Raw genomic sequence first — 27,062 nt, 5'->3', positions numbered from 1 at the left:
TTAAGAGACTTACTCAAAGCTACACTGCAATTGAAACTAGTCTCCTGGCCTCGTCCATGCATTTTTCTAATCACCTACGGATAAGTAGAGGCAGCTAATTATGAGAAATAAAAGCCCTCCATTTATAAACATTTACCCAAAAAGTTACCAATAAAAACATCTATAAAAGGAAAAAAAGAAAATGCTGAATTCTTTATCTTAATTGAAAAAGAAAGGGCAGGCATCACACTGAATTCTTAGGCCAGTTACTCATACAACTGAATTTAAAACAGCAAATTCTCCCTCATCTATTCTACCAGGCCAGGTTTCACAGCAACTCTCTACTATTAAGTAAAGGGGAAAAAATCCTTTTATATTGAGTACCATTGACCCAATCAGGGCAAAAGGAAATCAATGAAGGATCATTCTTAAGTAAAAGAATTTAAGTTTAATTTCTCAGGAAGACTTATAGAATGTACAACTTTTTAAAATAGGAACAGGGGCGCCAGTGGCGCAGTCGGTTAACGCGCGGTACTTATAAAATAGGAACAAAGACCACTGAACCTTAAGCAAGATATTCATGGATTTTAGTATATACGACTAGAGGCCCGATGCACGAAATTCGTGCAAGGGCCGTGGCCCCCGCCTCCACAGCAGCCGCCTCTGCCTCGGCCCCCACCCGCCCGCTGCCCACTGCGGCTGTGTCCGGAAGGACGTCCAGTCTAAATAGCATGTTATGCTTTTATTATTGTAGATAATGGAGGCAATTAAAAGAGGCACCACAGATTAAAGAGAGCTGAAAGTTCCCCTCACCTGAATGAAGGCAGGGTTTCTGGACCATTCATGGCTGTGTCCCAGTGCCAAGCACAGAGCAGGTGCTCGACACTTATTAGTTCAATAAATACCCCAAAAGAGAAAGGGGGGGGGGAGCGGGGAGACAGTTGTAGCACACAAATCTATACATGAAACCACTGGGATGGGTACTCGTGGGGAGGGCATGGAAAATGGGGAAATCAATCAGCCTGGACTTTGCATGGATCAATGTAGATAATATGCCATCACTTGACGTTCAACCAACAGGGGGGGAAACTGGAGGAGATGAGGAAAGGTTGGGATGGACAAGAATGAGTAAGTGTTAGTCATTAGCAACTAATATAAGTATCTTCCGAGGCCTGAAAAAAAAAATCAAGCTGAGAGCCAACTCCTGCCTTTATAAGGCTCTTGGTTCTCCACTTCCTGACAAATATTTATCAGTAAGTGTGACTAAACAGGAAGTTCAATTCCAAATAATAATTTTTAGTTTGAAAAGAAGAAAGCTTGCAATGCTATTAACCTATATCGCCTTTCTTTAAGTGTGCGTTTTCAAATCCACCTGAACTAACCTAAGGATGAAAACAAGTAATCCTGCAGCTGGTTATCAAAAACAACACGGTGCTGCTTCCTTACTTCTCACTAGCTAACGACAACAATTTAGCCGCTTGAGAATTTTTTAAACATCCAGATCATGAATAGAATATTTCCCATAAACATTGTATTGTCACCTTCCTAAGGCACAATACTCCCTCTGTCACCAGCCCTGACCCCAACAGATAGCACCCAGAAGAGGCTCTGATGTTACTCATGAACGCAGTGCATACAACACTTACTCTATATGCCTTCAACGCTAGTTCTATTACCATTAATAATGCAAAATCTCAAAAGCGAGGGGCTTGACAATAAGCTAATTTGGTCCTAATTTTTTTTAATTTCTTTATTAAGGTATTACATATGTGTCCTTATTCCCCCCTTTACCCCCCACCCACCCCCTGTTGTCTGTGTCCATTGATGGCCCTAATTTTTAAATACCTTGTGTTCCAACAGCATTGTGTACTTTTTAAAGTACTTCCACAAGATCATCTCAGAGGAACCTCTCCTGAAGCAAGCAGAATAGGTATTAGTCCCACTAAAAGAAAGTAATCTGAAAAGGTTAAATAAATAACAGTTATTGCCAGAGCAAGGGCTAAATGACAGGTCTCTGAAACATTATGTATTTAGTCCAAACTCCCATCATTCGCTCAATGGTTTTGTACTTCAACAAGCAGCCTCACAATCACGTACAAAAGGCGACAGTAAAAGAGGGGGTTTGAAAAGGGAAGGAAGCCCAAACAGGCATTCCAAGTGAGACTCATCCGTTAAATAAATACTGGTTGGAAGCCTGTCACAGGCCAGGCACTGTCCTGGATGCTGTGGCTTCAGCGGTGAACAAGACAAATCCCCAGCCCTCATGGAGCTTACATTCCAGCGAGGGAGAGAGAGAATGCACAAATAGATCATTATCAGGAAGTAACAGTGCTGTAAAAAGAAACTAGGTTTCACCTGTATGTGGCATCTAAGGAATGTAGGTTTCACTTACACATGGAATCTAAGAAATGTAGGTTTCACTTACACATGGAATCTAAGAAATGCAGGTTTCACTTATGTGTGGAATCTAAAAAAACCAATCTCATGAAAACAGAGGGGGAAGTGGTGGTTAACCAGGAGCTGGGAGCTACTAGGAGAGATGTTGTTTAAGGATATAAATTTGCAAATACTATATAAATAAATCCTAGAAATCTAATGTACAGCATAGTGAATATATACTAGTACAACAATATTGTATTATAATTATCACACTTGCTAAAAGACTAGATCTAAATTACTCCCACCACAAAAATATATATAATTATGTGATATGACAGAGGTGCTACCAATGGCAATCATGTTACAATATACAAATGTATCAAATCAATATGTTGTATACCTTAAACTTACACAATGTTATGTTACATATCCTATATAATAAAAGGCTAATATGCAAATCAACAGAACAGCAGGACAACCGGTCGCTATGACGCGTACTGACCACCAGGGGGAAGACACTCAACACAGGAGCTGCCACCTGGTGGTCAGTGCGCTCCCACAAGGGGGAGTGCCGCTCGGCCAGAAGCCAGGCTTACGGCTGGAGAACACAGCGGCAGTGGCGGGAGCCTCTCCTGCCTCCACAGCAGCGCTAAGGATGTCTAACTGATGGCCTAGGACCGCTCCCCAAGTGCATGAATTTCGTGCACTGGACCTGTAGTATTTTAATAAAAGAAAAAAAGTACAGGTTAGCCCAGCCAGCATGACTCAGCGCTTGAGCATTGACCTACGAACCAGGAGGTCACAGTTTGATTCCTGGTCAAGGCAGATACCTGGGTTATGGGTTCGACCCCCAGGAGAAAGGTGAGGGAAAACAAAGAAGAAGGTAAAGAGGGGTCCCAGGATGACTCTAGTGTGTGTCCTAGACCCAGTGGACAACCATCTAGATTCTAGACAGACCAGGGACTATGAGCAAGCAGTTCAAAACCCCCAGGGATTTGTGCAATTAAAATATACTTTTACAACACATCTCAGTTAATAATCAAAGAAGTACAAAAGAATGTGGAACTGAAGTATATTTTGTCAACTGAATCAGATAAAAGAAAACTTTTATCTGGAAAAAAGAAAAAGGCAATATCCAATATAGATGAAACTGTTATAAATGTAACTATTTTGTGCAGCCATATATTGGTATAAACTCTTTAGAAAGCTATATAAAAAAATTTAGGAAAGTATATTGTTTTACTCAGTAATTCTCTTCCTGGAAATAAGAAACAACTAATGAGGGGGAAAAAATGCTATAAGGCAAGAAAACAGTCACTATCTACAATAACCAGTTATTAGCAACCAATTTAATAAAAGGGGGAATGATAAGTAAATTGTGTTATATTAACTCCATTAGAGCCCCCATGAAATTACAGTGTTTGGTAATTTTATATTTAACCAATTCATTAAATTTTTTAAAAAGAAAAATGTCAAATAAAAATCACTCAGAATCCCGCCACTAAGAGAAAAACCACAGCTATTAAAACCACAGAAATTAAAGACATAAATAAATGGAAAGATTTCTTATGTTTGTGGATTAGAAGAATTAATGTAATTAAAATGTCCATACTATCCAAAGCAATCTACAGATTCAATGCAATCCTTATCAAAAATCTGATGGCAGTTTTCACCGATATAAAAAAAAAAAAATCCCAAAATTCATATGACACCACAAAAGACCCTGAATAGCCAAACCAATATTGAGAAAGAACAAAGCTGGAGCCATCATACTCCTTGATTTCAAAATATATTACTAAGCCATCGTAATCAAAACAGTATGGTTCTGGCATAAAAAGACATACAGACCCATGGAACAGAATCAAGAGTCCAGAAATAAATCCACACAAATACTTCAACTAATCTATGACAAATGTAACAAAAATACAGAATGGGAAAAGGATAGTTTCTTTAAAAAATGGTGCTGGAAAAACTGAACAGACACATGCAAAAGAATGAAATTTAATCCTTATTTTATGCCATATGCAAAAATCAACTCAAAATCAATTAAATACTTAAACATAAAATCTGAAACCGTAAAATTTCTAAAAAAAAAAACATATGGAGTAAGCTCTTTGATATTGGTCTTAGCAATGATTTTTTTTTGATATGACAACAAAAGCAAAAATAAACAAGGGAGACTACATCTGCACAGCATAAAGAAAACAAAATGAATTACCCAAGAAATAGAGAAAAAATTATAAACCATAAATTTGGTAAGGGGTTAATATCCAAAATATGTAAGGAATTCATATAACTAACTCAATAGCAAAAAAAGAAAACAAATACTCTGATCAAAAAATGGGCAAAGAACCTTCATAGGCATTTTTCTTTCTTTTTTAAAAAATATATTTTTATTGATTTCAGAGAGGAAGGGAGAGGGAGAGAGAGATAGAAACATCAGTGATGAGAAGGAATCAGTGATCAGCTGCCTCCTGCACACCCCCTACTTGGGATCAAGCCCACAACCAGGGCATGTGCCCTTGACCGGAATCAAACCTGGGACCCTTCAGTCCGCAGGCCGATGCTTTATCCACTGAGCCAAACCAGCTAGGACTTCATAGGCATTTTTCCAAATAAAATGTACTAAATGTCCGACAAGTGTATGAAGAAGTGCTCAACAGCACTAACCATCAGAGAAATGCAAATCAAAACAACGAGATATCACCTCACATCTGTTAAAATGGTTATTAGCAAAAAGAAAAAATAAGTGTTGGCAAGGATGTTGTGCACTGTTGGTAGGAATGTAAACTGGTACAGCGACTATGGAAAACAGTATAGAGTTTCCTCAAAAGATTAAAAGTAGAACTGCCAATAAATGATCTAGCAATCCCACATCTAGGTATATATACAAAAAAAAAAAAAAAAGAAAACAGTATCTCAAAGAGAAATTTGTAATTCCATGCTCATGGCACATTATCCAGAATAGCCAAGATATGGAAACAACCTATGTATCTATCAACAGATGAATGGGTGGGAAAAAAATGATGAGTATAGAGAAATGGGGAGATGTTGGTGCAAGGGCACAAACTTTCAGTTAGTAGATGAGTAAGTTCTGGGGATCTACTGTATAGCATGGAGACTATAGTTAATAATACTGTATTATATACTTGAAACTTGCTAAGAGGATAGATCTGAAGTGGTCCTAGGCAAAAAAAAAAAAAGATGTGAGATAATGGATGTTAATTCATTTGACTGTGGTTATTGTTTAACAATGTACATATATATCAAAACATCATGCTGTACACTTTAAGTATATATAATTATTTGTAAATCATACCCCAATAAAGCAGGTTGAAAAAAAAGAAAATATATCATATAATAAATAGGTGAGAAAATGAGACATTTCAAAAGGATCAGAGAAAAAGATCCCAAGGACGAAACTGGTATATTTCATCCAGGATTGGAAGGGACATTCTAAGTAACTGGGAATAGAAGTGTGTCCAAGGAGAGAAAGTTATATGGATGCAGATTTCCACTTACTGATAACTATTCTAACTCCTCAAAGTGCTTAACAATTGACAGTGCAATGAAGCAAGGGCACCTCAGCATTAGAGGGGATATTTAACAAGCGGATAATCAAGGTCCTATCCATCCTGGCAATTCTAGATTTGCACAGAAGTCCTCAGGGACGTAGAGGTTCCCTAGAAAGAAGACTGAGAAGGAGATGGTGTGCAGGAAGTGTGTAGGGGAGTGTTATCGGGGTCATCCCTGCAGGGGAAGGGAAGGAGATAGGAGCAGACGAGGAGTTCATTTGTGATGGCGTTGTAACAGGGCCTCAGCTTACCCCTTCAGAATCAGGGCAAGAGGGTTGGCTAGACCTTTATGCCCGTTCATCCGCCAGTCCCTGAATGCCAGTCACTGGATGCAGACTTTACCCAGGAAGGGGTGTGACCCTGCAAGACCAGACTCCCTTCAGCTGAGGGCGAACAGCTGAGAACCACCGGCCGGCTCATGACCAGCAGCAGGCGGGAGCTGGGAGGTGCAGCGTCCACTATGAAACCTTGCATGGAGGTGGCGGTTACACATCATGAGTGTACTAAATGCCACTGAATTGTTCACTTTAACACGGTTAATTGTATGTTACATGAACTTCACCTCTGTAAGAAATAACCACAACCGATGTCCCACAAGGGAATCCCTTACACGTAAATAAACTGTATCATTATTCAAACTGTTAAAAGATAAAACACATTCCACAAAATGTTTGTGTGTCAGTTATTTCAGTAGGCTATAATGCACATCAAATGCCAAAACCAGCCTCTGGCACTTCACACCATCATTCTGTTGTCAGATATTCAGTAGCTCACTGGCCTCACCAGGAAACAGCACAGCACTTAACTATTATTACATTTACAAACAAATCTAATTAGAAAAACAGCCCTACTTTCATTCTTAATACAGAAAGATCCCGTCCCACTCTCCACAGCCAGTTTAGAAGGCTGAGAATCCTCACACACAGCATTATAATTGTATAAAGTTCAACAATAGCCAAGATTAACCAATTAATATTCAAATGTTTTTTAAATCCATCCCTCCCCTTCCACAATGTAAACTAATTTACTCACCCACAGAAAACATGTTAAGTGTACATGCAGTATTCAACCTCAACTGATTATCTTCTATTTGATAAGCTTTCACCATGCTATTCCCTCACGCTATTAATATTAACACTAGAACATTAACACCCCGGCGAGTAGCTCAGTTGGTTCGAGTGCCGTTCTAATACGCCAAGGTTGCAGGTTTGATCCCTGATCAGAGCACATACAAGAAGCAACCAATGAATGCATAAATAAATGGAACAAATCGATGTTTCTCTTCCGCCCTTCTTCTCTCTCTCTCTCTAAAATTAATAATTTTTTAATTAAGAAATGATATTAGGACATTAACTTATTTGTAAAATTTTCTGTGCCACATATAGGACATGTAAATAACAAATCGTGAGATTTCCATAAATCTCAACTGAAATTCAAGTTCAATACCATGAAAAATAATCAAATCCATATAAAAACAAAAACAAAATTTGACACACTCTCTAAATATGCACATACTTGAAGGACAATTATCAATTCCTTTCTATTTTAATTCTGTACTCTTGAAAGATATAGGATACCCAAAAAAATGTATAAACACACTTTAAATAATTATAAACTCAGTGTTTATTAAAATACATTTCATTTTCAAAAGTGAGCTATCAGCTGTTAAAGTACACATTTTTTGGACACCCTGTAGATCTTGTCCTCTACAATCAGAACAGCTGGATTTTCAGCAAGTCCCTAGAATAATTTACTGCCTGTGGATAAAATGCTGCTAATGGAACCCACTCAGTTATGATACAAATATTAATAAGGCTTTCCTTTGAAAATTTATATTTACACTACAGAGAAAAAAATTGAAGTGTGGACACAAGCAAACAGAGCCTGCCCTCAAACTGAATTATCTATCTCTTTGGTGACCAGAATGACCCATTTTTTTAGAAAATAATAGCTTACAGTTTAATACAGAAACATTAAGAAAAGATGCTGTACTCATGTAAAGTAAAGTAGCTTCTTGTAATTTATCTCTGAAATTCTTCTAAAGCTCAGACAGAAGGAAAATAATGGAGAAAAGTGGACCTAAAGTGCCACAGTCAAAACAAAATTGCTAAGTTCAGCAACGTTTAGAAAAGCCAAATAAGATCAATGGAACAATAAAATAATTGGGTGTTGTTCTGAGCCATAAATGTGTGTACAGCAGTAACTGAAAACTAATACAATGGCTTATTAAAGTCTATCTGTGACTAGATGTTAAATAAGAGTTATGTCTTATGCATTTTAATGTGTTTGATTCAACGCTTAGGCTCTCTGTGCAAACCTGGCCCTCAACAATACCTTCTGGATGAAGGACATCTTGTAAACCTCCTCCCTGCCTTCACCAGAGGAGGAATTATATTAGAGCCACTCGAGATCGAATTTCTTCAGTCGGGCTCTTTGTCACAAAGCCCAGGAGCTACAGACCCTCACATTTATTTTATTTTATTGTTCACTGATCTTAATTTGGCTTCTCTAAATGTTCCTGAAATACAAGAACATCTATAAGGTTGTTTCTTTAAAGGATGACCTTTTTTCTAATAATAAATTGAAGTGTCCCTAATTAAACTAAAGTGTTCAAATGCCTACTATATATTTTTATAGTGTCAGATCTCGTAAGTTAAATACATAATTTTATCTTCTTAATTGCTACAAAATCAGTGTTCATTATGGGTTTCCTGTTTGTTTTTGAGGGGAAGAGGGTCATGTCATTCCCCTATACAGAATCCACTCTTGGCTCTTCATTGTCTCCTGCATCAACCAGCATTTCCCTCCCACTAGAACTCACAGTATGCCCCCACATCTCTGTCCTAACCTCCTGTTACTCCCCACTCTTATGTCCATTTTCCTCCAGCCAACAAGACAATCATTTCCCAGGAACGCCATGCACCACGCCTGTCTCCACATCTATGTTCATGTTCCCGCCATTGGGAACACGGCATCACCCTCCATGCCCACTCCTCATTTCTATTTCTGCCTTCTCCTTGAACCTCTCTTCTCACTCTCTCTCCACCAGATGGTCTCTTTCTCCTTGGAATCTTCAAAGTTCCTTGGAGAGGTCTCACAGTGATCAACACTCCCCTGTGCATCATGGTTATTTCTATAATTGTCTCCTTACACTTTAAGACTGTGAGCTTGTGAGCTTGCAGAACCTAACCCACTGTTTGAACTACACGGGCAATACACATTTGTTCATTTGAACTGACTCTAGCAGTATTTGAGGTCCCCTTTGGTGATGGGGTGTCGGGTCATAAACATTATAGGCCCATCACAATTGATTCTGAAAGCCTATATATAAATTCTTTAACCAATCTAATGCTTATTTTGGTCCACAGTATGAAGTAAGAAACCTTCATAACTTAACTTTCTTCCAAATATTTGTCAACTGTCTTAGCTTTTTTTATTTTTAGCAATTCAATCTTTCTCCAGGAACTTAAAATTTTTGTCTTTACTAGTATGCTATATTAAATTTATGTGTGTGTGTGTGTGCATGTGTGTGTGAGTGTGTGTGTGTGTGTGTGTGTGTGTGTGTGTGTGTTTCTGAACTTTATTTTGTTTTAATTACTCTAACTTGGGGCTTTTCAAACCCATTAGTGGTTCCTAAAATCAGCTTAATGAATCATAACCACCACTGCTGTTTTCTTTTAATGAAGTAGAATAGAATAGAAAATAGCAGAGCACTTCTGATAAAGTATTACCCCATGAAACTTGCTTCATATACATGTGTATATATACTTGGTTAAACCATAAAATGCTTTTGTTACTATGAATCATAGTTTTTTAAAGTTTAAGAAATACTGCTATACTTATCCCTATGCTAATTACTCCATTTTAACTACTTCATAGTAATAAAATCTATAGTGTTTTAATGTCTGATATAGCAAGGTCCTTCCTTCTCCACCCTTTATTTTTCAAAATTTCTGAACTTTAAAAACAGTTTATCAACTGAAAAACTGTTTCGATATTCTAATTAGGATTACATTGAATCCAGATTAATTTAAATGTAACTGACACTTTTATTTGACCGGATTTTCCTACTCAGAAATATGGTTTGTATTTCCTTTTACTGAGATCACCTGTCATTAAATAGTTTCATATTCATATATATCTTATGTTTGGTTAGATATTTTACTAAATATTATACCTACAGTCAAGATGTACCAGTAAATGAGATTTTTTAAAAATATATTTTATTAATTTCAGAAAGGAAGGAAGAGGGAGAGAGAGATAGAAACATCAATGATGAGAATCATTCATCGCTGCCTCCTGCATGCCCCCCACTAGGGATCAAGCCCACAATCTAGGCATGTGCCCTAACCGGGAATCAAACCGTGACCTTCATAGGTCGACGCTCAACCACTGAGCCACACTGGCTGGGCTAAATGAGATATTTTTTACAGATGATTTCTAACTGCAAGTGAAAAGGGTTAATACCAATTTTTAAAATGGTATTCTTATAATCAGTCACATTATTTAAATCTGTTATTAGTTCTAGTAGCTTCCCCTACCCCCATTTATTAAGATTTTCTGGTAGACTACAAGCATCTGAAAATTATACTTTTGCATATCTCCTTTCAGTTTTTATATCTTGTTAAAAAATTCACTAGCCTAGAACCTCAGGTACAATGCTATTTGAGTTGTCTTGCTCCTGACTTAAACTGTTTCACCATTAAACATATTCATCATAGGTTCCCAGTAGATAATTTTTTATCAATTTTAGAAAGTTTCTTTTAATTCCTATCATGCTAAGAGTTTTTATCATGAATAGATGCTGAATTTCCTAAAATACTTTTGGCCTTCTGTCATGAATATTATATGGAATTTTCTTCTTTTAATCTATTAAAGGAATATAAATAATTTATTACATAAGAGTTCCTATTATTGAACCATCCTTGCATCCTTGTGATGCAAACGACTTACTTGGACATGTGATATGTTACTCTTTTAATACACTACCAGACTGATTTTTAAATATTTAACGTGGGGTTTTCATGTCTATGTTACAAGTAAACTGGTTTATAATATATACAAACAATGTGTGCTTTCCTTGTCCAATTTTAGTATCATGGTGATATTACCCTTACAGAAGGAATTAGAAAGTTGCTATATGTATTAGGATAGTCAAAGAAATTTGGTCTTTGAAGATTTGGTAAGTTCACCTATAAAATCATCTGGGCCTCACATCTCTGACTGCCTGTTGAATTTTTCCTATAATTATTGACCAACTCGGGTTTTCTACCTCTTCATGAATCAAATAAAATCATCCATCTCACCAATCTTTTAGATTTTTTTGTTATATGATGCATATATTTGTTTATTATTCTCATCGATATTCTTAATAATGTCCCTTTCCTCATTTCTAATGTCCCATAAATTGCATATTTCCTTTTTTTTCCTTAACTTCACCAATGGTTTGGGTACTTTGTCTTTTTTTAAAAAAGAACAACAGTTTTCGGTTTTACTGCTTAGGTTTACTGGTTATTTTCATTTTCATTTACAATAGTTTCCCCCTTACCTGTGGTTTCCCTTGCCATCGTTTCAGTTACCCATGATAAATATCAAATGGAAAATTCCAGAAATAAACAATCCTAAATTCAAAATTGCACGCCATTCTTAGCAGCATAATAAAATCTCACTTTGTTCCGCCTGGGACATAAGTCACATGTCCAGCACATCCACACTAGATATACGGCCCACCCTGAGTAGCCAACTTGATTATAAGATCTACTGTCTCAGTATCACAATGCTTGTGTTCAAGTAACTCTTATTTTATTTAATAACGGCCCCAAAGCTATAGACATAATTTTTATTATAGTATATTGTCATAATTACCGTATTTTATTAGCAGTTTGTTAACCTCTTACTGTGTCTAATGTATAAATTAAACTTGATCAGTGATTGTGTATGTTTAGGAAAAACATACATATTTATGGGTCAGTACTACCTTTGGCTCCCAGGGTTCACTGGGGGTCTCAGAACTTATCCCTTGTGGGTAAGAGAAAGATCTACTGTATAACCAATTTTTTGCTTTCTACTTTGGGTTTGTTGTCAAAAACTTCTATCTGATGATGGATATTTATGATCCTGGAGTTGATCTCTATTACCTCCTAATTTCCCAGTGTATGTACAAAACTTTGTTGCCTTTCTTCCAGATCACTGTTTATCTTTAATCATCTCCATTTGATTCTCAAGCCAACCTCGTTGATCTTTTTCTCATAGCAGGCTACTTTTATTTAATAGTAGAGGCCCAGTGCACGAAATTAGTGCACTGGTAGGGTCCCTAGCGGCTGCGGCCTCCCTCCCTTTCCCCTGCCGGTCCCGCCCCTGGTTGAACTCCTGAACAACTCCCGGTCAAGGGGACAATTTGCATATGACACTTTTATTATGTAGGATATTCACTCCCGAAAATCTCTTAGAAGAGATCAGTTAACATGTTTTTAGCTTCTACATTCCCCAAACTCTGATTACTCTGGGTCTTTTCTTTCATCCTGTTTTCCTTAATGGTCTGATGATCCTCTTATCTTCATTCATATTTAAGAATAAAAGATTGGGTCAATAACTAAGGGCAACTAATGCATGCTTCCTCTCTCTTTAGGAAAGGCCAAATACAGCTATCCTACCTAATAATAGACAAATATGCAAATTGATCATACCTTCACTATGCCCGCGATTGGCCAGGAGGCGCAGGGGGGCAGGACTCGGGGTGGCCGATTGGGCCGGCGGGACGCTGAGCTCACGTCGCCAGTGGCTGTGCTGCGGCACAGAAGGGGCCTCTGGGGCAGCGAGCTCACATCCCACCGCGGACCATCAAAAGCGGGGGAGCTGGGTGCCTGTCTGCTCAGGCACCAGGCCTTTCAGAAGCCTTCGCCGTGCTGGAGGCTTCTGAAAGGCCTGGTGCATCAGCGATCAAAAGCGAAAGCGTGGGAGCTGGGTGCCTGTCCGCTCAGGCACCAACGGACAGGCACCCAGCTCCCCCGTGATTGAAAGCGAAAGCGTGTAGGGGACCCTACACGTGCATGATTCAATCATGCACTGGGCCTCTAGTATGTAATATTAGAGAAGGTGTCCAGTGATGGGCTTTGCTTAAGGGCATGTGTGGGGAGCAAGCGGGAATGTAGATTGGAAGAAAAGTACACGAACATAAAGTCTTTCCTCTATTGCAAGCATGTCAAACTCAAAGGCTAACACGGATCAAATAAACAAGGCATGCGGCCCATGGGCCACGAGTTGGACATGCTTGCTCTAATGGCAAAGAACTTGAGTAGGAATTGCCCGCTGCTTTCTCCCCCCGAACATTTTTGGTTGGCGGTGCCCACAGCGATCTCGAACTCCACTCCGTTGCTCTCTCAGATCCCTAAATCCCCAGGAGGAATGTTCCCAAGGCAGAGGTTCCCTTTCTGGAAAGCACAGACCTGCGTCCTCTGCCAGAGGGGGTCATTGTTATAAAGGGAATACTTTAATTTCCTGAGTGTTGCTCCAGGGCCCCTTCCTGTTGGTAGTTGTTAGTCTCTGTAAGCTCTGCTTTTAATTTTGTTTTCCTTTGCACCTGTGTTTTGGGTTATGCTTTTCTCTTTTTATTTTTGTTTTCATTTTGTCAATGTAATCCCATCTGTTTTCAGTTTCCCAGAAATTCCTCCTAGCTTTCAGTCTACTGAGGACAGGCACCTTTTCGAGTATTCCAGCAGGATTACCATTTTTTTAAATGTCCATACTGGGTTATTTTAAAGGATTTTTGGTAGGAGGAAAGCTAGAAGCACTTGTTCAGACTTTCATTCTGCTCCAAAAATACAGTTTGTCCCTCTGAATTCTAAGTGCCATATTCCTTTGTAATTTAAACTATTTTATTCTAAGTACCCTAAACTAGCACTTTGCCTAAGAAAATGAAGATTCATTCTTCTCACCCCTTGCTTACTGATGAACAAAACAGATTTCTCTGGTCTAGCTCATTAAAAAGGTGACTAAAGCCCAGTTAAGGTCAGTTCCATGAAAAAAAGTGGCATGCAATCAATATGTTTCAAAGGGAGAGAAAGCACAGTTCTAGAGAAAGAAATGGTAATTTCCCCAGATTTCATTTCATTTACAAGGAATCAAGAGTGGTATCCGCCCGGCTGACTTGGCTCAGTGGTTGAGCATCAGCCTATGAACCAGGTCACAAGTTCGATTCCCGGTCAGGGCATATGCCCGGGTTGCAGGCTCGATCCCCAGTATGGGGTGTGCAGGAGGCAGCTGATCAATGATTCTCTCTCATCACTGATACTTCTATCTCTCTCTCCCTCTCCCTTCCCATCTGAAATCAATAAAAACATTTTTTTAAAAAAGTGTGGTAGCCAATAAAAAGGCAGTTACAATAAATCTGAAGCCACTAAGGATGTAACAGTCTGATTTTTCAAACTACATTCAATTTCTCTAAAAGTGTAAACCCCAAATGTTTGCTTATACCCACATAAAATGCCGAGTCAACAAGTTCTTCATGAGCATGTAACATAAATCTTTAAGAAAGCAAAAAAAGAAAGTAAAGATGATAAAGATGTGGCCTTTGTGTTTTAACAAAAAAATCTAAATGGGAAGAAAAAATACACATATCCAGATTAATTCCCACATTAAGATAATGATAGGTATGCCCTAGCCTGTTTGGCTCAACGGATAGAGCATCAGCCTGAGGACTGAAAGGTCCCAGGTTCAGTTCCGGCCAAGGGCACATACCTGGGTTGCAGGCTCCATCCCCAGTGTGGGGTGTGCAGGAGGCAGCCAATCAATGGCTCTCTCTCATCATTGTTGTTTCTCTCTCTCCCTCTCCCTTCCTCTCTGAAATAAATAAAAATATTTTTTTAAAAGATAATGATAGGTATTTGGAGATGGTTTAATGCTAACTATCACCTTTTTCAGCTCTTAAAGAATTGCTATAGTAATACACAGCTACAAGGGGGAGGGGAGAGAAGCTGATGTAAGTTGCTTTAAAAAAAATCTACTGTTATTTTCCTTTTGTTTTATTACAAGGTTGCATTACAGAAATATTGAGGCTATACCAGAAAGCACATACTAGATAATACTTACAGCTCAAATCTTGGCAAGGGAACTACACTATTGTTTTTGCTCGCATGAAAAATTTAAAATCTAAAAATTTTACATGAAAATCCAGGTTTCAATTTGTTTGATCGGAGTATTTGACAAATCCAGCCCCACATTCCCACGTAAAACCAGTCAGCTGGACCAGTGACATAGTACAGGCATGCCTCAAAGATACTGCCGTTTCAATAGGGCAATCTATCTTTTTGCTGGTGGAGGGCCTTGCCTCCGATTTGTAAAAGATGCAACATCTGTGAGGCACAATAAAGTGAGGCAACAAGCAAGCAAGGAATGCCTATAAATTAAATGGTAGCAACTGGCTCTGTCGGGAGGAAAAAAACAAAAAAGCCCTGATCCGTAGCTTTTGCCATCTTATAAATACTCTCACAGCGACTGATTTCAAGCTCCCAACATGAAGTCCAGAGTTGGGAAGAGACCCATAGGGTCGGCTCTCATGAGCCATCTCTGACACGACAGTGGCCACAGCTGGTGGTGGTGGCCCCTTGTAAAAGAGCAGAGAGCTGCTCTCCAGAGTTCCCACTGCTCCCTACAGTCTCACACTTGACCGCTTCATGCACTTGTCAGCAGTCTGCCCTACCCCCTTCACTCCCATGAACGCTTGGACATAATCAAAGTCGGCTGTAATCCTAGGTACACTATACTAAATCTGACCACATACAAAAACCAATGTGTAAGGTCTGCGTGTACTTTACAGGAGGGATACTGATGAGCCAGATGGGAGGAAAAGACAGCACTTCACATGATTTTGAGAAGACACAGCCAACAAAGAAGGGTTGCTTGTACTGGGGACATCTGGACATGAAACTAATGAGGGCAGTGATTCTTAGGATGCAGAGAGAACTGAGAGAAACATGCTGGGAGGCAAAGGGGCCATCCTCAAAGATATGTATCACATAAAAAAAAAGGAAGAACTTCATCCAAGGATTCCTGACTCAGATATATTGTATTTCAGAGAAGAAGGGAGAGGGAGAAAGAGATAGAAACATCAATGATGAGAGAGAATCATGGATCAGCTGCCTCCTGCACGCCCCACAATGGGGATGGAGCCCACAACCCAGGCATGTGCCCTGACCGGGAAATTGAATCGTGACCTCCTGGTTCATAGGTTGATGCTCAACCACTGAGCCACACCAGCCGGGCTTGACTCTGATATTTTAAACTGAATTGCAAAGGACATTAAAATCGCCCATAGCACTTTTATGTGTATTAAAAGCCAGCATGGATTTCTAAAGATGGGAGTAATATTCGTGTAAAGGAAACCTAATAAATCATCTTCAAGTGTCTAAAGAGCTATTTGGTGGAAATCTATTAGCATAGCATCCATTATGCTAATTATAACAAGCCAATATTTTCACCAGTGGAAATCCATTGCTAACATTATGCTAATCTGATCTGATATAAAACTATAAAAATAGCGCAGACATTTGTAGTAGCCGTCTCTGAGGGGTAACTTTCTGATTAAATGCCAGGTGCCTACCCTGGTAGGCAAACTTTAATTAAAGCAGCTGACCACACCTACAGAGTGTCTTAAATAAACACATACGATCCCACCTTATGTTTTATGAAGCCTTTTTACTACTGAGAGATATTTTTACGTCATTGCACACAAAGGGAAATAACTGAAAACACAAAGCATAATGTTAGTGACTCCAACCTTTAGAAAAAGGGCAGCAAATTCAGTCCTTATTTTGAAAATCAAAAGTAGGCTTGGAAACATGGGAGTCAGAGAAGGTAACTCCTCAAGACTTTCTGATTTCCTACCCTGGTGGACTCTGCACTACCTAACGACAGCTGACACTCATTTATTAGTTGCTATTCTGATGACCATAACATGTAACTGCACATGAGGGCACTGGGGGGTGGGGGGAAGGGACACCTCAACTTTATTTTTTTTAACATTTTAACCTTGAATTAGTCATTTAATTTCTCCAAGCTTAATTTTTTTCTGATTACCGCCCCCCCAATTCAGCCTACCACAAAGATTCTTGTTATAACCACCAAATAAAATGTCTTGCAATCTATGAAGAATTACCAAGTGGAAAACAGTATTCCTTTAAATGTGTACATTATTTTTGTAGCAATAGTGGTAATTCTACTAGGTCACTTTTGCTAGTGCTAAATAAATTATTCCTTAGAGATGAACCCTTCACTCCAGTGGTTACTTTATTACCAGGAGATATTTATTAAAGGCTGGTCATTTGCACCAAATGGTACATGCTTGGAATACAAAGCAATATGGAACGGAACCCTTGCCTTGAACAAGTCCAGGGTCTAATAAAGGCTCACAGAGTCTTAGGTCATCAAGTCCAGCCACCACCTCATCTCCCTCCACAATGCCTCTGGACAGTGGTCCTCCAGTCTGTACTTAACCACTTTGGTAATGAGGGATCGTTACTGTGTGAAGCAGCCTGGTGTGGGAACCAAGGTCCTCTCCTTAACTGAGATACTTACTGGAAACAAAAGCTCAATATGAAGAGGTCTGTGGCAGTGTGTGTGTGTGTGTGTGTGTGTGTGTGTGTGTGTGTGTGTGCCATCAACATACATAGGAGGCAGAGTCATGGCAGTTCCTGAATGTGGGCTCCTGCCCATCCTAAACCTTTGGCTGGTTAGAGATAGGTACTTAATGCTTTGAAAATGCTGTTTCACTGACTGGGAAACCTTTTCCAAATGAAAATCTTTTTTCCTGACTTATTAGTGGAGGTAGTACATATACAGGGTTGTTGTTGTGTTTTTTTCCCTTTTGTTTGCATTTTATTTTTTTATTTTTTTTAATATATTTTATTGATTTTTTACAGAGAGGAAGAGAGAGGGATAGAGAGTTAGAAACATCGATGAGAGAGAAACATCGATCAGCTGCCTCTTACACACCTCCTATTGGGGATGTGCCCACAACCAAGGTACATGCCCTTGACCGGAATCGAACCTGGGACCCTTGAGTCCACAGGCCAATGCTCTATCCACTGAGCCAAACCGGTTTCGGCTTTGTTTGCATTTTAAATCCGCAGTCAAGCCTTCAATGACCTCCATCTGAGAAGGCATATGCGTAGTAGAGCAATTTAAGAGCATAGATTTCAGAGTCAGGATATCCTTAAGCAAATTATTTGTAAACCTTATCGATAAAGGGGGACTAATTATAATGCCTACTGAATAGGGCTATTGTGAGAACGCAGTGAGACAGTACCACAATCCTTAAAGCCCACAGACAAGTAAATATTCAGGGATCTGTGAGAAATGTTCACTTGTATTATTTCAATGAGAATCTTTTAAAAAAATCTGACCTAAGTGTATTCTGAATCACACACCTAGCATATAACCAAGCATTGGCGCATGATTTTGGTGACTGTGTTTGCATTTTCCTCCTGGTCCAGTGAGAAAAGGACAGAAACAAACCCATATGAAACTGAGGCATTTGTACTAAGAGGAAGCCAACTAACTAAAGTCACATAACCTGTACAATGTAGTATTTGTACGAGTTCACAAGGTAACAGTGGTGGGGAAATCGTGTCAGAGGACCCCTGGCAGTACAGGCACGATGACATTGGAGAACCGATCGTGGCCCAGCGGCAGGGGGTCCCTCCCACTGGAGGAGCAGGGTGCAGTTGTAGCAGATCATCACCTATGGTATCATAGCTTTATTGGCTGTATTAAACCATAAACTCATATTATGGTTATGAAGTTGTAAAGGCACTATAAGCATAAAGGTTTTATGCTCAGTTTTATCTTTACATATATATATATACTAGAGGCCTGGTGCACGAAATTCGTGCACTGGGGGTGGGGGGTGTCCCTCAGCCCAGCTTGCACCCTCTCCAATCTGGGACCCCTCAGGGGATGTCCGACTGCCGGTTTAGGCCCGATCCCACGGGCCTAAACCAGGATCGGGCCTAAACCGGCAGTCGGACATCCCTCTCACAATCCGGGACTGCTGGCTCCCAACTGCTCGCCTGCCTGCCTGCCTGATTGCCCCTAACCGCTTCTGCCTGCCAGCCTGATCACCCCCTAGCCACTCCCTTGCCAGCCTGATCAACTCCTAACTGCTCCTCAGCCCGATTGCCCCCAACTATCCTCCCCTGCCAGCCCAATCACCCCCAACTGCCCTCCCCTGCAGGCCTGGTCTCCCCCCAACTGTCCTCCCCTGATGGCCTGGTCGCCCCTAACTGCCCTCTCCTGCTGGTCTGTTCGCCCACAACTGCCCTCCCCTGCTGGCCATCTTGTGCGAGGGTGTGATGGTCAATTTGCATACTACCTCTTTATTATATAGGGTAACATTTTAATGAATATAACCATATTGTGGTTACAAAAGAGAATATTCTCATTTGTAGGAAATATATATTTAAGTATTTAGGGTTAAAGAGGCATATCTCACATTTACTCTCAAATGTTTGAAAAAAAATTCATCTGTGTGTCTGTATACAGTAAGTCCTCACTTAACATCATAAGTAGGTTCTACGACTTTAAGTGAAAAAATGTATAACAAAACCAATTTTACACAAGCTAATTGATATAAACAAGAGTTAAGTTCCTAGGCATCTATTTCATCAACATTATAACAAAATGATGTTGAACAAAACAAAATTATTCGAGGACCTGCTGTGTGTGTGTGTGTGTGTGTGTGTGTGTTCAGAGAGAGAATATGATAAAGGAAATAAGACATAAGCAACTGGTGAATCTGGTTAAAGGACATATGATAGCCAAAGAATTACAGCACCTCATAGAAGGATCTAGACCCTCCTTCTTAAAAATACAGATCATCCAGAACTCCTCTAGGAATACTATTAAACTGGTGGCTCTCATCTGGGATTTATCACCTGGGAAGGTATCATCAGAATGCTTACAAATATCCCTTCCTCCTCTCTTTGAGAATCACTACTACCTGAGTGGTTGTCATGGTGGAAATGCATGGTACCCTTCTCAGCCATCTAGGATATGAGGGATTAAAACACAAATGCAGTAACCAAAGCCATCAAATTAGTCTACAAAGGATCATATTGGTGTCCTCTCAATCAGCATCTACCAGCAGTCCCGAAGGAACCCTGGTGTCAGCTAGGAGCACTCTTTAGGGAACAAGAGGGAGCTACACAGGTTCAACCAAAGGGGAGTGACCATTTTCTGGAGCACTTACTCTAGAAATCAGGAACAATACAGGCTTAGAATAGAGAGGGACTGCCTCTGTGGAGTAGTCATGTATGCTAACGATTGCTGTGCCCAGTCCACGAGTGCTCTTGAAAGGGAACAATATAATGATGTCATTCCTGTCTAGTCACCTGTAATTCCATCATGTCTAATACTCTGGCTCACTGGCCCACATGTCAGTCAAAACTTTCCAGTACATAAAGGGAGGAGCCAGAAATAAGTTTATCCAACAAAGGAGATGAAACCAAATCATGTTTTTCAACTGCAGGTCTGAAATCATAGTAGATCCTAAATATCAATTTAATGAGTCATGACCCAACTTTTATTTAAATAAAGTGGAATGCAAGAACAAAACAGGTAATTCAAACTACACTGTGCAAAGTCAGGGTAAGTATTGTTTCATGAAGCCTTTGTATCAGTGATGTCACCCAGTACAAGGGTCACAATGTAAATGCTTTTTTATTCTGTGCCATGGTCAAAAATGTTTGAAAGCCACTATATCAGATGCCAAGAGTAAAGGCAGGAGAGGGGAGGGGAGGAAGAGTAAAAAAGCAGGCCCAGCTCAAAGGAAAGTGCTGGCTAAATCACCGTAGCCTGGGCACCCAGCAACTGCTTTACTTTATGCAGAGGCTGACAAAGTCATCGTGGTCTTGGATGAAAGAAATCAATCCGAGGAAACAGTATGTGAGTGCAACTGATCATTATGTTACCATTAATAGGCTAGGACATGAAAATATTCCACACATCTGGGCATCAGTCCCCATGATCATAAAAGCCTGCACTCCTAGGAATGCTTTACTCGGAAGGAACATGGTTATTTATGCTTCATCAATTAGCCAGCTCTGAAACATCTTCACCAAATGAGGAGGGAGCGAATTTCTAGGAACAGATGCAGTAACAGCACCTGCAAAAGCCGCCTTCTCCCCCTGTCCCCTCCACATCCCTCACACCCACTTTATCCAGCTTTTTCTGATCGTATGCATCCTCATTAGACCAAATCAAAAGTACTATCCCCTCCATCAAAATCCTCAATATCAAGCGGGAAAAAGTCCAAAGGTGTCTGTAATAATTACGAACATATAGGCAACATTTTTAAGAGACTTTCCTTCCCGTGGTGCTCTCTTAAAATTATTCTAATCTAAGAGTACAAGTCAGCAGATCCAAGAAGGATCTTATACCCAGAAGATACAAGAGCAAAATCTGCACCCAAAAAAAACCCCAAAACATTCTGTAAACATCACAGTAAAATGAAGGATCATGCTAAAGATGCACAAGGTGTAGTTTTAAACATCAGAGCATAAGCGTCCTGTCCACAAATTCTGTCCAATTTTGACTACTAAAAACTAAAGGTGGAAAAAAGGGCTGGGGTCTTCCAGCATTAATGATCACTGAAAGGAGAGATTCCTCAAGCACAAGGAAAGCTGGCCACCTCACGCCGTATTTTCATTAAGTGCCTTCCAGGATTACCCTGGATGCTGATTAAATCAATGTCTCATGAGCAGTGGAATGATTATTTTAAGTAAATTTATTCCTTCTAGGCCATCCAGATAAGTGACTATTGTGTTACTACAAAACCACCATTTCACTATTGACTTTAGGTCTACAGTGTACTATTGAGATATGTCTTTTATTCTCCACTAGTAGACATAATGAAGCCTGAAGGCTATCAGGTATTATATACTTGAGTCCTATTAGGTACTGTTCTCTTCAAAATGCTAAAACAATAACATCTTCAAAAATGCCTAAGTTTTCAGTTCTCCATGAGCAAAAGAAAAAAAGAGTCATTTAGGTCACCTACATGAGTTGGGAAGCTGATCTCAAATAGTAGAACATTTTTCTGTTTGGAATCAGACACCCAAATCAGATTACATATACAAGAGTTTTTTTTAAAGTGTTGAGGAGAATGTTAAGTGTAAGAGCAATTTATAACAAAAGCTAAGAGAGACTTAATCTACTGTAGAGAAAGCTCAATCAGGCTGAACAAGCCCAAATAGGTCTTACGAAATGTACCTGAAAGACTGAACTTTAAGCTCAACTTTGCCTATAAATTACATGAGTTTTTCACATACTTAATTACTAGTAATAGAAAATACAATGAATGCCTGGTCTTAGATCTCTGCGCTCTTACGAGTGCTGCATACAGCCCCATAGTAAAAGTTTAAAATGTTTCTCAAAAATGTTGCCTACATGTTAATGAGTATAGACATCTTGGAACTTTTTTCTTCTTTAGATGTAAAAAATTATTCCAAAAAGCTGAAACCATTGAAAGGGGTTCCAGGATTATGCCAAGCCACTTCTAAACCAATTTGGAATCACTGGAGTCCAAAGAAGAATACTCCAGAATAAAGTCTACTCCATGGTCAGTCTAGCCTATTATTATATGTATACTAGAGGCCCGGTGCACAGATTCGTGCACAGGTGGGGTCCCTCAGCCTGGCCTGAGCCCTCTTGCAATCCGGGACCCCTCGGGGAATGTTGAATAGCTGGTTTTGACCCGATTCCCACAGTCCCCATCCAGACAGGAAAGAGCCCGATCCTGTGTATTCAGCATCTGTCCCTGGTGGTCAGTGCATGTCATAGTGACCAGTCGACTGGTCATTCAGGCTTTTATATATAGAGACTAGAGGCCCGGTGCACGAAATTCATGCACTTGGGGAGGGGGTGTCCCCTCTCACAGCCCGGGACCCCTCGGGGGATGTCCGCCTGCCGGCTTGTGGCTGGATGGCCTCTGCTTCTGCACAGCCTGCTGCTTGAGCTTCAGCAGCTGCTGCACATGCACAAGCTGGGCCACCACGGTCTGTCCTGTGAACACCATTGAGTGGGTGAGTCAAGCACGGAGGCAGGCTCACCCTGAGTCCCTGTACTTCCCTGAGTCACTGAGTTGTTCAGACCAACTGCCTTCTACAGGGATCGGGCCTAAGCCAGCAGTCAGATATCCCCTGAGGGATGTAGCAGTGCTGAGTGGTGCTCCCCCTGTGGGAGTGCACTGACCACCAGGAGGCAGCTCCTGCATTGAGCATCTGCCCCCTGGTGGTCAGCGCGCATCATAGCGACCGGTTGTTCCAGTCGTTCTGCCGTATCGGTCGCTTAGGCTTTTTATATCTATAGATAGTTGTCCCTAGCACCTACAGGGGATTGGTTCCAGGACCTCTGTGGATCCCAAAATTTGAGGATGTTCAAGTTCCTTATGTAAAATGGAATATTATTTGCATATAACCTCCACACATCCTCCCATATACTTTAAATATCTCTAGATTATTGAATGCTATCTAAACAGTAGTTATTCTGCATTGCTTAGAAACTAATGACAAAGAAAAAAAAAATCTGTGTATGCTCAGTAGAGACTCAACCATTGTAAGCCTAACTACAAGGTAACATTTCCTCCAAATATTTGCCATCCGTGGCGGTTGTATCTGCAGATGAAGAACCCGCAGATGCAGAGAGCCAACTATATATCCTTACTCGACAAATCAATAATGGCTGTGTTCAACACAGGAGGAAAGTAAGAATTCTTCTCTCTCCTGGCAGGCAGTTATCTTCTGTTTCTATGCAAACAGCTCTCCCAAACTGCGGGCTCCAAGGAGGTCCTGCATCTAAATCACGAAGTATATTCAGTCTCCCACTTCTATACACATTTTACAGCCATAGGAGTCTATGCCCAATAAGTCCTTAAGCTCCATGAAGGCAGGGACTGCCCTTGTCCATCATTATATGCCCCTTACACATAATCATTCAATTGCTGCTCACTGAGCTGGAAACCGCCCAGGCCTCCAACCGGAACAGAGTAATCCTGAAGCTGGGCTGGAGGAGAGAACCTGAGAAGGTAACAGAAAAAGAGAAGAAACATACTCTCTACACTAAAGGTACAAAGGGCCACCCTGAGGTCATTCCTTCTATTTTTCATTTGTATAAACAGTATTTTCTTTTAATAATCCTAACGAAACATGGGCATTATAAAACAGAAACTCAAAATACTATCTTCTGTAAAAACCTCCAGATTATCTATTGTAGTGTTTAACAAAGTTTGTAACTAGCTATTCAAGTCAGTAACATTTACTGCAATCTTAAGAGGCATAAAGGAGTTTCTGTTGTTTAGATAAAAGCCTACAACCTGAGCTGCCTCTCCCTAGCACAGTGTGCTTGGGAATGACACTTAGCATATCCCAGAGCTTCAATTTTCTTAGGAAGGAATAATTATACCATTGGGTAGTTATATCCTCCCAACAATCAAAACTAAATAAATATAAATTACATAAATTGAGGTTAGGGGAAAAAAAAAACCCCAAGAAACACCTTAATGGTTATCTTATCCAATCACTAGTCTAAAGATAATCTTGAGTGGGGTGGAGGGGAAGATGCAGACACACAGATATCACAGTGAGACTAGGGTATTAGAGTAAGTCCTATTAGAGAGCAACACCAAGAGGGAAGAGGGCAAGGCAATCCTCAGCCCTTAGGAGTTGAGAGCTAAGGTAAGCACTATCTACACAACAGCCCATTTAATCCTCACAAATACTTTGCAAGTAGCTATTATTTCATGTGACTAATGAGGAAACTGAGGCTTAGGAAAATAAAAATCTTAACAGCTACTAAAAAGGCAGACCCTACATTTTTAAGGACATTTACTTCCAGCTGCCACCTCGTTAACAACTAAACTGGAAAGTAGCTCATCTGTCAGATCTTAGAATGCAAAAAATGTTCAACCTTATATATTTTTTATTTGGGGTTTTTTTTTAACGCTGAGGAAAAGAATACACAACCCTGTTCCCACATAAAACAGTTATTCTTGCAAATATTGTTCAGCAAGCAATTTTAACTTTGAGCAGAACATTTAAAAATAAATATACCTTAGGATGAGCAGGAAAATCACTTTGACACATTGTGGAATCATCTTCTCCTTTTGCCCCTCCCCCACCACATGAAGAAAGTTTTCCCCCCAAATATTTGCTCTCTCTCAGCTATGGGAAAGGAATGTTCACAACTGTTTTCCATTAGGCTATGTGCTGCACACTTCCAATGACAGGAATGATCCTGGAGGGTTTTTTCCCATCTCTAGTTCTCTGATGGTCAATTTGTCTATCAACCAACACATATTTATCTAAACCTCTAGACACGTAAGGGAGTGTCTTCCCGTTCCAGCCCCACCGGAGGAAGCTGGGAAGGAAAGGACTTTCTGGAGTGAACTGCTCAGGCCCTAGCATCCAAAGAGAACGTTTAAAAGACATGTTCTGGCACTTGAAAATAAAATTAAAAATGCCAAGCTATTATCTCTTAAGGAAAACAACCAAAATTAACAGCAAATAGCCACAAAGCCAAGTAAAGAAACATGTAAGTCTATGACAGGGCCGGAGACGAGGGAGCACGGTAAAAAGCACGGAACACAGATGCCTCACTTACGTTTTTCATCATCAGCATGCACCAGAGAGGCTGCCCTTGACAAAACATCCAACGGTGTCTCCATTCCTGGGTGGAGCCTACGAGGAAAGCAAGAGAGAGAAGTACAAGAATTTAAACAGAATCTGAAAGACCCTTTTAGAATTCTGGTCATTCCCAACTGGAATGATTCCCCCATAAAATGCAAATCACTCTCCTGAAGATAAAATTCTTCCCATTCTGGGAAGACACTGCACGGAGTAGGTTCAAGAGCACAAGAGAAAAGGGTTAAATTCCATTCAGTCTACTGAGCTAAACCTTGCCGATTCCAGGAAGCAGCTTGTGTCAGAACTAAAAGAAGGGATATTATGAATATTCGTGCCCATGTTAATTGTGCTTATAAATGTTTATGTATGTGCGTAATAACATGCCTGTACAGACATACCCAGTAAAAACTGAATTTTCGGAACAAAGGCAGCTCTATGAACAGAGCATTACTACCAGTCTGAGATTTTTGTTGTTGTGGTGGTGGTGGTGGTTGCTGTTTTATTAGTTTTAACAAAAATTACTAAGATTGAACCTCCTTTAGTTGAGAGAGACTCTGCGTGACCATGTAGCTTAATGTATGAATTGTACTCATCACAAGTTTTATGTGGATTCCATCGGTGAATCAAATGGCATTTTAAGTCCAATAGGAACCTTTATTTTAAAATGTCATGTTTTGGCCCTGGCCTAGGTTGCAGGTTCAATCCCTGGCCCCAGTTGGGGCGCATGTGGGAGGCAACCAATTGATCTGTGTCTCTTTCACATCGATGTTTCTCTCTCTCTCTCTCTCTTCTCTCTCTCTCTCTCTCTCTCTCTCTCTCTAATGATTAACAAAAAAATAAGATAAAATCGTGTATTGCAGTGTATGTACTTTCACCACCACCTATCACCAATTTATCTAGCACCATATTTCTAAAAAATACCTTAACTACATCCCGTTAAAGATGCTCAGTGTTTAGTCATCCTTCTTCCGCATTTACTTAGTACCTACTATGTATGTGCAGTTACAAGATGTAGCGAACCAGCTTTTCTTTATAATATTTATACTTCAAGCATCCAAAGAAAGAGCACCTCTTAATCTTGCAATGTGATTTCATTCAGTAAACATTAAATGTCTACCAGGTGCTGAGGCAGGAAAAATGAACACAGCCCAGTGGGTGCTTTCAAAGAGCTTTCAGTCTGTAGAGAAGACATGCCTACAAGGAATCTAGTTTAAGGCAGTATTTTTCCAAAGTGTTGTGCACTGGATGTGATATGAAAAAAAAATTTTTTTCTATGATAAATAAGTTTCGGAAACACTGGAATAAACCAAATTAAGCCACTTATTTTCCTTCCTGTGCTTTTGATATGCTTCTTGCCATGCCTTACACAAGGGGCAAAGTGTGGATGGCAGCTCTAGGTACTCGAAATCGCTCCAACCTCACTGGCCATTCTTTTAACCTCAAGCATCTCTTAGGG

At 40.0% G+C, this 27,062-nt stretch overlaps 1 protein-coding gene across 6 annotated transcripts in view; it reads right to left on the bottom strand.

Moving 5' to 3' along the window:
• VGLL4 (vestigial like family member 4) overlaps positions 1-27,062 on the bottom strand; it is a 148,048-nt gene that overhangs the window by 106,613 nt on the left and 14,373 nt on the right. For 5 of the 6 annotated variants that reach the window (XM_054729423.1, XM_028127376.2, XM_054729422.1 and 2 more), the window contains one exon: positions 25,584-25,660. The exons of the other annotated variant lie outside the window; for it this stretch is intronic. In XM_054729423.1, the coding sequence (XP_054585398.1) occupies positions 25,584-25,660 (77 nt within the window). The remainder of the gene's footprint in view (positions 1-25,583; positions 25,661-27,062) is intronic. 6 annotated transcript variants of the gene reach the window in all.

This window comes from Eptesicus fuscus, chromosome 18 (assembly GCF_027574615.1).
Source record: "Eptesicus fuscus isolate TK198812 chromosome 18, DD_ASM_mEF_20220401, whole genome shotgun sequence".
In the NCBI taxonomy this organism is placed as follows: Eukaryota; Metazoa; Chordata; class Mammalia; order Chiroptera; family Vespertilionidae; genus Eptesicus; species Eptesicus fuscus.
The sequence above is the reverse complement of the archived record's forward strand: the minus strand, read 5'-3'. Positions and strand labels throughout refer to the sequence as shown.